Source organism: Bactrocera dorsalis, chromosome 1 (assembly GCF_023373825.1).
Source record: "Bactrocera dorsalis isolate Fly_Bdor chromosome 1, ASM2337382v1, whole genome shotgun sequence".
In the NCBI taxonomy this organism is placed as follows: Eukaryota; Metazoa; Arthropoda; class Insecta; order Diptera; family Tephritidae; genus Bactrocera; species Bactrocera dorsalis.
The window spans coordinates 22,161,385-22,174,960 of NC_064303.1; the positions used below are offsets into that span (position 1 = coordinate 22,161,385).

General features: G+C 39.1%; 1 protein-coding gene across 1 annotated transcript in view; it reads right to left on the reverse strand.

The window, feature by feature from the left end:
* Positions 1 to 240: 240 nt before the first annotated feature.
* LOC105225693 (uncharacterized) overlaps positions 241 to 13,576 on the reverse strand; it is a 253,875-nt gene continuing 240,539 nt past the window's right edge. The window contains exon 12 of the mRNA XM_049447157.1: positions 241 to 1,703. Coding sequence (XP_049303114.1) covers positions 241 to 1,703 — 1,463 coding nt within the window. The remainder of the gene's footprint in view (positions 1,704 to 13,576) is intronic.

Genomic DNA, 13,576 nt, shown 5'->3' on the forward strand with positions numbered 1-13,576 from the left:
GTTGGTGTATTTATTGTGCTGGATATAGACGCTGCGGCTGCCAACGCTAAGTTGCGGTTTATTGTTGGCTTCTTGCGGCTGCTTATTGTTGCTGGTCTTAGTGAGTTCGTAACTGTTGTTGTTGTTGTTATTACTATTGGTGATGATGCCGATTTCGGCAGCACGCATTGTCCGTGACGCAGAAATCTTATTATTCGGGCGAATGAAGTGATCTTCATGGCATTGCCAAACCTTTGGCAGCTAATCGGAAATGCTGTTGTGGCTTTTGTAGTTGTTGTTGCTGCTGGCATTGTTACACACGGTTTTTCGGTGGCTATTTAGCACTCGTGCGTATTGTTGTTGTAATTGCTTATGTATTTTAACCTGACTTGCATATGTGGCTAATAATACTAACGGTAAGTAGCGCTCAAGGACAGTGCCGATGTCTGCGTGTGTCAGCAGCAGCGCAACTGCTACAAACACAAGCGCAAAACTGAGTTTTGTAAGTGACACCAGAAAGTTCTCGTTTGTTTTGCTGTCAAACGCACTGTAACGACTAGAATTAGCACAAACTTTGTAGACTGTCTTATTGCTACGCTTATTGTTGTTGCAGACATTTGTGGCTTGCTTAGTGTCTTTATTACCGCGCTCATTCTCAGTCATACATGTGGTAGAGACACCCGCATAACTGTTTCCATTTGCATTTTGAGTGTTGTTGTTGTTGTTATCGCATATTTGTGGGTCTCGCCTAGAGGCGTGCAGCATTTCACTCACTCCCTTGCTGCAGCTTACTCTCCCACTAACACTGCTATGGCAGTCACCAATCACAGACCCCTCCGCCGCATCTTTAGAGCGCGCACCGCTGAGTCTTTCAGCAGCGTCGATATTCTCGGCTAATTTTTGCGTATGCAATGTGAAATTTTCAGCGCTATTTGCCGCCATTGTCTTTACAAACAACAAGTTCGTAAGCATTTGTGTAGCTGTTGTTGTTGTTTTTGTTGTTTCAGCTGATACACCACTCGATATGGCGTGTAAAAATGGCGCTGTCAACGCTAGTGGCCGCAAAATCATCGGCATATGGCTGTGTAATGGCTCGAGCGCGACGCTGACTTTGTTCGGCAACTCATTACTTTTCCCGTTTTCATATTCCATTTTCACCTCACTGTCCTCGAATGCCGCGCACGACGCATCAATTCGCCTTATCAGCCATTGAGATGACTGCTGTAAGCAACCGCGTTGCGTGTAAGCAGCCACACCGCAAGTGCGCCCCGTCACCGCCGCCGTCTCTCCTCCTTTGTGGTGCCGTTCTGCTGATTGCTCATACGCAGTGACGCACCGTTGAAGCGAAGAAGAAAAATGATTTTTTGGTTGATACTTTAATGGTAGCCATTTCATTTGGTGTTGTTCTTGTTGTTGTGTGTGTTGTTGTGCGCGTTGTTTTCCATTTTTTTGTTGCTTGGCCGCCAGCTGTTGCGGTTGTGTTTGCCTTTGCTGCGGCTTTGCCGCGTTCGGTTGGCGTTGTTGGTGTTGTCGTTGCCGCTTGCTTTGGCACCAACTCGATAAACGCTTGTAAATCCCAAATGATTGCATTTTAATCCAAAGAATTATACCGCCAAGTAGATTATGTTGCGCCAGTGAGTTTGCTGAATTGTGAAAAGCGCCCGGAGGATTACGCACTGGCGTTTGATTATTATCGCCCAACGAATTGCCTGCCACGCCATTGCCTGCGGCAGCCGACGGAGTAGAGTTGTGAAAGAAGAGAGAAAGAGAAAAAAAAAGAATTAATTTTGTGTTAAATATCAAATGTCGAACATTTAATGACAATTAATACTTATTTTTGTTAAAATAATTAGTATAAAGTAGAAGAAAAAAATCAGCTATTGGTGCACTCAATCTTAAAATATATTTATAAAAATGACATTAAATACATACATATGTATATATGGAAATGCTTTATTTTAATCAATAAGAATATAAGAAATATTTCCAAATTTCCGATTTCGCTCATCTACGAACTCCGCCTGACTTTTTGCGAAAGAAATTCTTGTTCCAAGTTTCATCAATATACCTCAATTTTCTCAATTACAGCCTGCACGGATGGACAGCCAGGCCCATCATAGTGTTCACTTATGTATATTTAACCCTATATCCAACTCGAGGACTTTTAGATCAGATTGCAATAGGGGTATACAGACCGAAGCCTGTTAATTTGGTTTAAAAGGCTTAACTGATTGAGTAAAAATGCCTCAACAAAGTGCAAAATCAAAAATTGTCAGTCATTTAATTGAAAATTATGTGGAGCAGATCAAATTTATTACTGGTAAGTACTTTAAATTGATGGAGAAGAGGAGCAGGAGAACAGCTGATGTGATATTACCGAGTAACGAAACAATTATCAAGCTTGCCAGATGGATAGTTCGTTACTCGGTAGAACGATAGTCTGTTAATTTTACAAAAGCAAAATACATGTGAAAAACTACCGAATAACGACTAACGAATTCACAAGGCTGATCTGAATACCCCTAATATGTTTCAGAGTATAAAAATAGTAACTTGTCTGTTGTACTTGAATAATTTCTTAATGGCAATATCAACTGGTCCTCCAAATAAAGTTCCAACTAGTAAAATCTCGACACCTGCGGTAAGGAGCTCCTGCGTCTTCTTTGTTTAACCAACAAACTAATATTAAATTGTCAAATATCTCCCTTTCGCCTTTTTGCTCCTTATTCAATGCTTTATAAAAAGTCTTACAGTGATTGGATTTAGTGCAAATATGCGCCGTTTTGTTCGATACTCTGTTCCATCCTAATCCATCTAGACGGCAACTTCATAATGCCCCCCTCGTAAAAGCCTCCTCCTTATTTGCGATGAACTCGGATAGCCACTTTTCACAAGTTTCTTTTGGGTTCAACTTTGGTACTTTGACGTTCGCTATGGACAGGAGCAGGTGGTAATGACTTGGCGCTATGTTCGGGCTATACAGTAGATGCGATAAAACCTCCCATCCGAGATCCCATAACTTCTAACGAATCATTAACGAAGTATGCGGTCTGTGCATTGTCCTGGTGGAACACTACACCCTTCCTGTTGGCCAATTCTGGACGCTTCTGGTCGATCGCCTGCTTCAAGCGGTCCAGTTGTTCGCAGTAATTGGTAGAATTAAGCGTCTGGCCATATGGGAGCAACTCATAGTGAATGATTCCTTTCCAATCCCCCCAACAACCACGGCAAAACCTTCTTGGCCGTCAATCCTGGCTTGACTGCTGTTTGGAATGATTCGCCGGCCTTCGAATACGACCGTTTTCTCTTGATATTGTTGTATGAGATCCATTTTTTGTCGCCAGTAACCATTTGCTTCAAAAATGGGTCGAGTTCGTTCCGTTTCAACAGCATATCGCAGGCGTTTATTCGGTCCAGAAGGTCTTTTTGCGTCAAACCATCATTGAGCTTTTTTGTGTATCCAGCCATCTGCTGATGGTTTGGTGACTAACTCCCATCTTCTGTCGGTAGTTGTTTCAGTCGATGTATCAGAGCTCGCATTGTCGTGGCGAAAAAATTGCTTTGAGTGCGAAAAAATTTTGTTGGATTCAGTTCATCAGAAGCAACCACACAGTTGATTTTAAAGTGAAAACACTGGATTAAAAAGGGTAAATTTAAAACATTTCGTTTATCATTGAGTATTAGCGATTCCCATTCACAGTAATGTGCCGGTCTTGATTCTCGCGGAGTAAGTACGGGCAATTTGACGACGCCGACCCGTAAACCGCATTTTTTGCGGGATGCAATGGTGATTCATAAAGTACATGTGGATTGCTGTCTAACCAATAACGCATATTTTATTTATTGACGATGTCATTCAGCCAGAAATGAGCCTCATCGTGGAAGATGATTTTTCGATGAAAATCCGGTTTACTTTCATGTTGACATACAACGATTCTGGTGGTCAGTTCTTGCGTCAATTTGATCTTGTAAGTATATAGGCCAAAATCTTTTCGCAAAATTCGCCACAACGACGTCATATAAATGCTCATCGAGAAGCTTGAGAACGACATGTGAGAAACTGATTTTGGTCTTATTCAATTGATGCACGGCGACATTTTGTAATGTGTCTGTAAATTAAAATTTTTCCACTAGACGCTCATTTGTTGACCTGACAGGAGAATTTTGACGACCATAAATTGGACCTAGCGCTCTTAAAGTTGAGCCCACCGACGCCGAATTTCGGTAGTAAATTTTAATGATTTCGACTCATTGTTGGATCGTATATCTTTCCATGATAAAATGGCAAACCTTACTGAAGAGAAATGTTAACAGAGCGGAAAAAATATGACGTCGTTTGTCGGAACTGCCGATATCGGTTATAACATATAGCTGTCATACAAACTGAACGATCGGAATCAAGTTCTTGTATGGAAAACTTCCTCATTTGACAAGATATCTTCACGAAATTTGGTACAGATTATTTTCTAAGACAACAATGTAATCTCCGAAGAAATTGTTCAGATCGGTTAACTATAGCATATAGCTGCCATACAAACCGAACGATCGGAATTAAAGGCTTGTATAGAAAACTTTCCCATTTTACGTGGTATCTTCACCAAATTTAGCATGGATTACTGTTTGAGGTTATAACATAATCTCCGAAAAAATTGTTCAGATCGGATTACTATAGCATATAGCTGCCATACAAACGGGACACATAGTTACTAAAAGAAATGCACATGTGAAGAGTATATTAGCTTCCATGCAGCCGAAGTTAATGTTTTTTCTTGTTAATCAACACTTTAGAATTTCGAAATTTATTAGTTCAGTTATTTTAATGATTATCTGTTTTAACTCAAGTACATAAATATGTAGTAGTTCATACAACACAAAATTCTTAACTGAGGATTTGAGACCCTTGACTGTAATTATTAGATTATACTTACGTTACATAGGATTACAAACACAATAGGCTTAAAGCACGTTTGATTACACATACATATATACAGATAAATACACATGTGCCTGATATACGCATATTGTAATGTATGCTTAATATACAAATACACAATCGAACTCATTAAAGGCCACAATGTGGTACTTAAATGTAATAAATATTAGGCCGGTAAGTAGAATGAAGTGAACCACAAAGCCTTAAATGCTTATACAAACTAAAATATATATGGAAAATACAATAAAGCTATAATGACAGGGCGCTTTTATCGTAGTCCTTTTCACTTCCACTCAAGCGATGTACTTGCGCCTACCTTTACTGTTATATTTGGTTTGTCACTATCGCCTTTGCTCTTTCTCTCTTGACATTCTCTCCCACTTATTTTCCCATGTTTACTCAAGCATATCGAATTGCTCGACTCCACCTCAATAATGTCCATTCAAACATATCAATCATAATTTAACAAAAGGCCCAAATTTATAAGTGTGTGTCCGTACATACATATCTCATATAAGTAACTACTAACTGCCTTATTGTGCTATTATAATATCTAAACAAAGCTACATAGTTCTAGTGAAAAGGTGGAGTAGTTGTTGGAGAAGTGCGACAATGCCACTTGGGGCGATAATGATTACAAATGCGGATAAGCGTAGACAACAACCACAATTTGATTGTATAGCCTTGACGCTTAGGAAAATGTAAGCATAAATCGGCACTTAAACAAATTTACTTAAACGAGCATATATTCTGATATATGTTTATATATATATATATAAATATAATTTGAACTCATATGTTTTCGGAGAACCAGCAACAACTCATATTATTTTCGGTTATACATATGTATGCCATTCGTAAAACTGCTTTCTTAGAAATAAATTTGTTTTGTCACCGATTTTTCTTTGTCTATTGGTCTGTCAAATTTACAGGGGAGAAAAAGATGGTCAAGTAAATATCTTATATCTTCTTATGCTTGAATAACCCTTTGAGAACGGATTAATAATATCTCTTTAATATATGTAACTAAGAGAACAAGGGAGTAAAGCACTATTGTATGAAGTTATATATGCTTCGCTGGACTCAGCTAATTTGAATTATGATTCTACAAATTTGACGGCGTATTCTAGTGGCAAGGATCTCCAGATCCGACGAATTTCATAACACAACTGCTTTAAAGTGTATGTGCGTCTTCCACGAAGCTTCTGTTTAATCTATACCCACACATTTTCAATAGGGTTTGCGTCGGGCGACTGCGACGACCAATCCAATGTAACGATAGTAGATTGAGTTTTCCACTGAGTACAGAGCTTGCTGCGGTGTTTAGGATCGTTGTCCTCCTGCAGAATTCAATCTTCATTTTTTCTGATGAACCATCGTTTGGCAGATAGCAGTAAAGCCTTTTTGCAGATTTTTATCATTTTCTCGGTATTAAGGTTGTCAGTAAAGAGGTGAGAAGCAGCCCCAAAGATGCATCTTTATTCCATGTTTTACGGTCCGCTGAACAAGCCTGTTGGTGGAAGTTGACCAGGCTCGCGTGAGACAGAACGTGCCCATATAGAACATTCATCAGTAAAAATGACATTTTCAAAATCTCTATCAATATTCTCATGCGCCCAAGCGAGTCGCTTTGTCACTAGGTTTTCAGTCAGCAAAGGCTACTTCATTGTGTTGAGCCATTTCAGATCATGAGTTTGAAGAAGGGTTCGGATAGTAGTTTCGTTGGATATATCTAAACCCTTTGCCATTAATTTTGCTCGTCCTTGCCGCAGTGTTAAAGCAGGATGCCGCGAAAACAGATTGACTATCCTTTTGTCAGCTTTTTTGTTTACTTTTCCTATCGAAGCATGTTGTGATGATTTATCGCCTATTTTAGCCACTATATATCGCTGTATCCACTTCTGTACAAATGCCTTCGACTTTCTCATATATTCAGCAGCGGATGATTGCGACATTTTGAGACCTTTCGGGTGGATGCAAAGGAACTCAGCGCTCATGGCGTTTAACGTGATTCTCTTTCAAAAGATCAAAGACAACAAAACCTTTGTGCGGAACCAATACACCAAAGACAAAGCTTTCCTTTAGACAAAGCTTTCATTAAGTGTCAGTAAAGTCGACCACGCTCTTACTTGATAGACTGTAGCTCCACCATTTGGTCCACTGATTAGAACCAAAACTGGGAAGCAATTACAACTTCTAATTGAAATCCCTTGAAAATGATTGATTAATTAGTCAATATCAAAATCATATTAGTAAGCCAAGACTCATTGGTTATATAAATATTATTAAGGTATATTTGTATATATTTTTTATTTTTTTAATATTTTGGAAAATATACATACATAAGTATATGAAGCTAAGACCTTAGAACATCAAACAGAAGATTTACAGGCCTAAAATTTGACATTATATAAAATTAATGATTGAAGAGAACTCTGAATGTTTCTCAGTGTGGCGCAAATGAAGAGTAATACCTATGTGAAATATGAATCACTATATAATGGTGATCCATTTTGAGCTTCCCTACTTTTATTTAGAAAAAACATCGAAACTCCAAATTTAATAGAGAGTGCTTATTATTATCCGAAAGAACTTTCTTTGACGTTTATTTTTTGATGATTATATCTTTCAAATGTTGGCCGGGGTCTAGTCTCAGATGGTCCATCAGTTGCGTGCAATTTTTGTTGATTCGTTCGAGCAGTTCGACTGAAACGAAGCAAGATTGTCCGCATAGACTTAAGGCTTTATATAATCCCAAAGTAAAAAAGTCTAATCGGCCTGCCTAAAACGTAAAGTTACCTGTTCATCGAAGTGTTCGCTCAAAAAATTCATTGATACTTTCGATATGTGGGAAATGACGCCGTCTTGTTGAAACCAAATGTCGCTGAGATCAAGAGCTCGAAGAGTTGCTTACAAGGTGATAAGGAAGACTTCAAGAACAGCAATAGGTGGCAAATTATTCTAATGACAATATAGTGGCTTTGGAATGTTTAAGGGCAATATTAAAATAAAAAATCTTTCTAAAAAGCAATTTGAAGAATAAAAAAAAAATATATAGTTTTTTAGGTTTATCGTGTTTTGTTAAGATCTAGTTTTGATAGGTTTCAGCTATCGCACGAAGATCTATACTGGAAAAGCAATGAAGCGAAAAGTGTTAATTTCAAAATTGTTTAGAAAAACTTGTAGCAAACTTAAAGAGCACTTTGTATTTGTCATCTTTCTTTTCTATTTTGTTGCGTCCTTCTGAAGAATTTCCAAGCATTCTTACATACGTCATATATACACACATTACATCTTACAGGCATTAATTCATCATACATTTAAAAATTGAAGATGAAGGCAACGGTATATCCAATAAGATAAGATACAAACAATTGATTGACAAACTATTGGTTCCCAAACATGAGTTTAAGTCGTCGAAGTAATAATTCCGGTAGACCATGTAACAAGCTAAACGTTTCCAATAATTATTTTGTCTATGAAAAAACTTACGAAAATTTTGCAAAAATGATTGTGGTTTCGGTTGTCATTCGATGTCAGTGAACTATTGTTATCTCAATGTGCCGACGGCTGTCTCATGCCCAGTAGCAATACTTCATGGAATATTTGATCCATGTGGATTTTTGAGATCCATCGGCTAAAATTTGGTTAAGAGGCGTGTAAGCGAATTGAATACATGCTAGTCTAGCGACATAAAGATTAGCGGGTTATGAAGGCGATACGTTATCAGACGGTCGTCATAAACCGCTTGAAACTATAATTTTATTGGTGCGAAACTTTGGTGACATTGCCAAAACGAGGCTATTCAATTGGCCACCTAAGTGAGGTGACTGAATTTTATTGAACCAATGCTTTTAGGATTGTTTTTGCCGCATAGGGCACTTAAAGTTGACTAGTTGAAAACAAAAATTCGTCTACTTTTGGGGGAGATACACACAACTAAAGCTATATTGAAAAAAATTAGTGTAAAATTGGATCAAAGAGATGATTTTCAAGTTTGAGGAAACCTTTTATATAAATAGAGACCTCCATCTTCCACAAATCTGAGGAAATTTGACTTGTTTCATCACAGTATGTAGCGAGACAGCATCATTGGCTGACTATAAATTAATGCTGTTAATTTATGTGTGTTAAATTGTCTCAATATATCACGTTGGTGGCGCAAATGACACAACTCATGGCATAATTCCCACTGGGGTTATTAAATTCGCTTTTCGTGACAAACGTTAACCACTGAGCTTTCATCAATATTGTCATAAATAAAAGCGACAACAATAAAAGCAATAACAACAAGAAAATAAATGCAAAAAGTCTGCAACATAAATTCAGCGCCCGCTCCCCACACTCCCCCCTCCACCCGGCAATGCCAAAATGGTGGGTTGAGTAGTAACTATGGAAGTGGCTATCAAATGCCATTGAAGGCTCAACTCATGCGAGTATTGATACTGCGTAGCATTGCTTTTACCGTTATTGTAACTGCAAGTTCAGCTGTGTAATAAATTCTTAAAAGCTACAGTTACAGTGTAAACGCCGACGAACACGCTGACTCACCAACACAGCAACACACACAAGGGGATGGGGGGTAGTGATGGTGATGCGGTTGATATGCTCGTTTTTGCTTTTGGGAAAGTGTTACTGGATTAAGTCGCATGCGTATGGCTATGTATATGTGTTTAATGTGTGTTTGTGTATGCGGCAACTCTCATGCCTGTGTGTGTGTGTCTTCGCTTTTTATTGGTATTGCTTTATATTTATGGCTTTCCCGACATGCACGCACAGGCTAAGCAGTTAAACGGCTAAATAAATTTCCATACGCCCCCAACTGAGCGGCGAGCTGCCGGGCTACCGGGCTTCCTAGCTGACGAGCAGGCAACTGGCAACTGGCAAAACAAACAACCACGGGGGCGTATGAGTAATATGCATGCGACTGCGAAGGAGTGCGCGCAGCGACTACACGACATACAAACATTTGTTTACAAGGAAAACAGCGCAAAGAATGTGAGTGCGTGCGTTGCAATGAATGCTTTCAGATAGCAGTAAAGTTTTGCAGAGCCAACGCTGCGGCGCGAGGGCGGTGTGTGCGCTCGGCTAAAGTGCGTAAAAATTTTGATTGATCACTTTGTTGCCGACAGTAGCGTTGGCCTGATGACCGCAAGCGCTTAGGTTGGTCGGCCACTGCGTTGCCAGACTGGCTACGTATCCGAGCCCAGAGCTATTTGACTGTCTGTCTGCTTGTTAGTTGCTTTCTCGCTTTCTTGCCTTCCTGCCATTCAAACTTCCTGCTTTCTCACTTGCATGCACATTCGTATATGTGTGTGTGTATTTGTGTTTGTATTTATGCACTTGTATGTCTATTCTCCAGCTATTGTGGCAAAATGTTATTTTGCTGATAGTGTCAACAGCTTGACAGCTGCAACAATGTTTTGGTATTGTTATCGCCGCCATACACTCAGCCTTTGTTCATTTTGTTTTTGTTGTTTCTGCTGACATGTATTGTTGTCATTCATTAGCTGTATGTTTGTGTGTTATTTAGCCCTCACAAATACAAGTATACCATCCCTTTAAGATGATGATTTATTTCATTTTCATATCGCATCAAGTTGTTGCGTTGAAGTGCCGATGCACTTGGCGATTGCGGAAATCGGAAACCCTGTGTTCACAGCTAACTCTAGTGTGTTGGTGTAAGTGAAAGTGTGTATTCTAGGAGGCAACTATAAATATGAGAATTTAATGAGAGAGTTTGCTTTTTTGATGTTCATAATAGCGGGTTGTTAGCTTGTTCAAGTGTATCTAGTATCAAAAACTTGTACAAGATTTCTTCAGTCGCTACTAGTAAGCCTTTGCCTTTAATTCTACATTTTTCCTTATTAGAACTGGGTTGAAGCAGGCGATCGACCAGAACTGCGGAGGAATTGGCCAACAGGAAGGATGTAGTGTTCCACCAGGACAACGCCAGACCACCACACACTTCGTTGATGACTCGTCAGAAGCTACGGGAGCTCGGTTGGGAGCTTTTGTTGCAACCACCGATGGAAAGTAGCCTATGCCCGTCCCAAGGTTCCAAGCTATCCCAACAACAATTTTCAGCCAAATCGGTTCAGCCGTTCTTGAGTTATAAATATAGATATAAATTGCAAAATCTAGCATGACTTTAGCCGTTAGGACCTTCTTCAGAACTAAAGGAATACCCGTGCAAATTTTCAAGTCTTTCCAAGCTGTGGTTCGGGCGAATTATTCAGAAATAATAACTTTTGTTCCCTACACCGGGCGAGGAACGAATAAGTGATTCTGCTACATGACAACGCTCGACCTCACGTTGCCAAACCCGTTCAAACCTGCCCGGAACGCTTAAATAAGAAGTCCTATACCCACCTACTATTTCAACGTCTGACTATTATTTGCTCCGTTCAAAGGCACAAGGTCTCAGAAGCACAAGATAACATCAAAACATGTCTGAATTTTTGGACAGCATCACGAGGTGAAAAATTTTACCGTCGTGCTTTACCAGAAAGATGAAAAAAAGTTGTGACTCGTGATGAGCAATACTTCGAATACTTCGAGTTTACGTCGTAGTGGTCAGTGTCGGTACTCTGAGACTGCGTACGTCTGTTATGCAACTTTTTCTTCAGAGATTGAGAAGTAAGTGGTCAATTTCATCTATTTCATTGCCTCCGGATATCTTAAAGGTCTTTTTTGGTGCTTTTTTGCGAGTGAGAATGTTGTTGTGGAGTTTGCGAAATTGCAATTTGCGCTTCTACAAGCTTGCCATTTCTACCCGTTTTGTTCTCTGTACCATTATAAAACAATTTGTTTTCCCTATACAAATATCATCGTAGTCTTTCCAACTTTCTTCTAGAAGATGCATGATCCTCATTTTCCATTTTGCAGGCTCAATTGCGTTTGCTTCTTCTTCAGCTATATGATCAACATCTTCACCTTTCGTTTTCTTGATGAGTCTGAATTCTTACGGATTGCCAAACGCCTATAAAAAGTGAATGGCTTATATCATACTCACTTTCCGAGGGACAATGAAGTTTTTCTTTATTATAGACACAGGTTAGTTAACTGACTTGAATATCATGAAGCTTCTTTCCCACGCAACTCATATGACAACAAATTATTCACTTCTCTCTAGTATGTAAGATCACGCGCAGTATATATTTGCATCTCATGTACTTTAGTTTAGCTTCATTAAAGTTCTTATGAAGTACGTAAAGATCTATTGAGTCCATGATCTTGGCGATAACGTTTTTCTTTCGCTCTGCATACTACTTTTATTGAACGGAATGTAATAAAAATAGCAGATTGGCCACTTTAAGGATTTACGTAATTTATTGGCATGATTCCTGCACATTTCTCTAAACAAGCTCGACAATTGGTCTCTGGCTGGATTTCAGGCCTCTACCATATTCATTGGACAAAGATTGCTTAGAATCCTTTCATTGAGATAAACATGGTCTTTCTTGCAAATTTTTAGATAAAATAAAAATGGTTATAATTTTTTTATTCCTTTGAAAGTATATAGATTTGATAAAATTATGTATGGAACTCGTTTTCTTTTGCATAGCCACTACGGTCACGCTTGCAGAAGTCCAGACGCTGAATCAAATATTCGACGGTTTTCAAGCATAAATCGGTCGATACTTCTGCAATTTCACCTTCGATATTCGAACAAAGTTTATCAATCGTCGTTGGCTTGTTGGTATAGACTATAGCTTTGACGTAGCTCCACAGGAAACAGTCTCATGGCGTCAAATCGCATGACCAAGGCGGCCAACTGACTGTACCACTTCGTGAGATAACACGTTCACCTAATTTGGTTTTCATATCATCCTATTCGGGCTCAAAATAATCGGTTATCATTGAGTTGTAGCGATTCTCTTTTAAAATAACGTGTCGGTCACGATTATCACGGAAGAAGTACGGGCAATCTGACGCCGCCGGTCCATAAACCGCGCCAAACCGTAATTTTTTGCGGAATGCAATGATGACTCATGAAGTACATGTGGATTTCTGCCTGGCCAATAACGCATATTTTGCTTATTGGCGAAGCCATTCAGCCAGAAATGAGCCTAATCGCAGGAGATGATTTTTCGATGGATATTTTCAAGTTGTTGTTCAGTCCAATTCACGAACATACGACGATTCTGGTGGTCAAGCGGCTTCAGTTTTTGCGCCAGTTTGATCTTGTAAGGATGTAGGCCAAGATCATGTTCGCAAAATTAACCATAACGATGCCCAACGCTTGAGAACGACATGTGAAAGACCCAAATGAGTCTAGTTGCTAGCGGCAGCAATATTCTCGAGACCGCTGACTACGAATTTCGGTAGTAAATTTTAAAAACTTCGACTCGCTGTTGGGTCGTATATCTTTCCATAATGAAGTGGAAAACTTTACTGAAGAGAAGTGTCAAAAGAGAGGAACAAGCGGCTCGACAGCATTCCAGAAGCTGACTTGAGAGATATTTTATGCCACTACTAAACAAAAACAATTATGCAATCATCTCTGACAGATAAATAGCTCATTTGTTTTTACTGCAAGGACTACTGGCTTTTTGGAAATCGTTACATACGGTTTGAATTTACTTAGCCCTAAATTAATACTTAAACTACCAAATTTTTAAACACAATAATAATAAAGCATATCACTACCAATGAATTGAG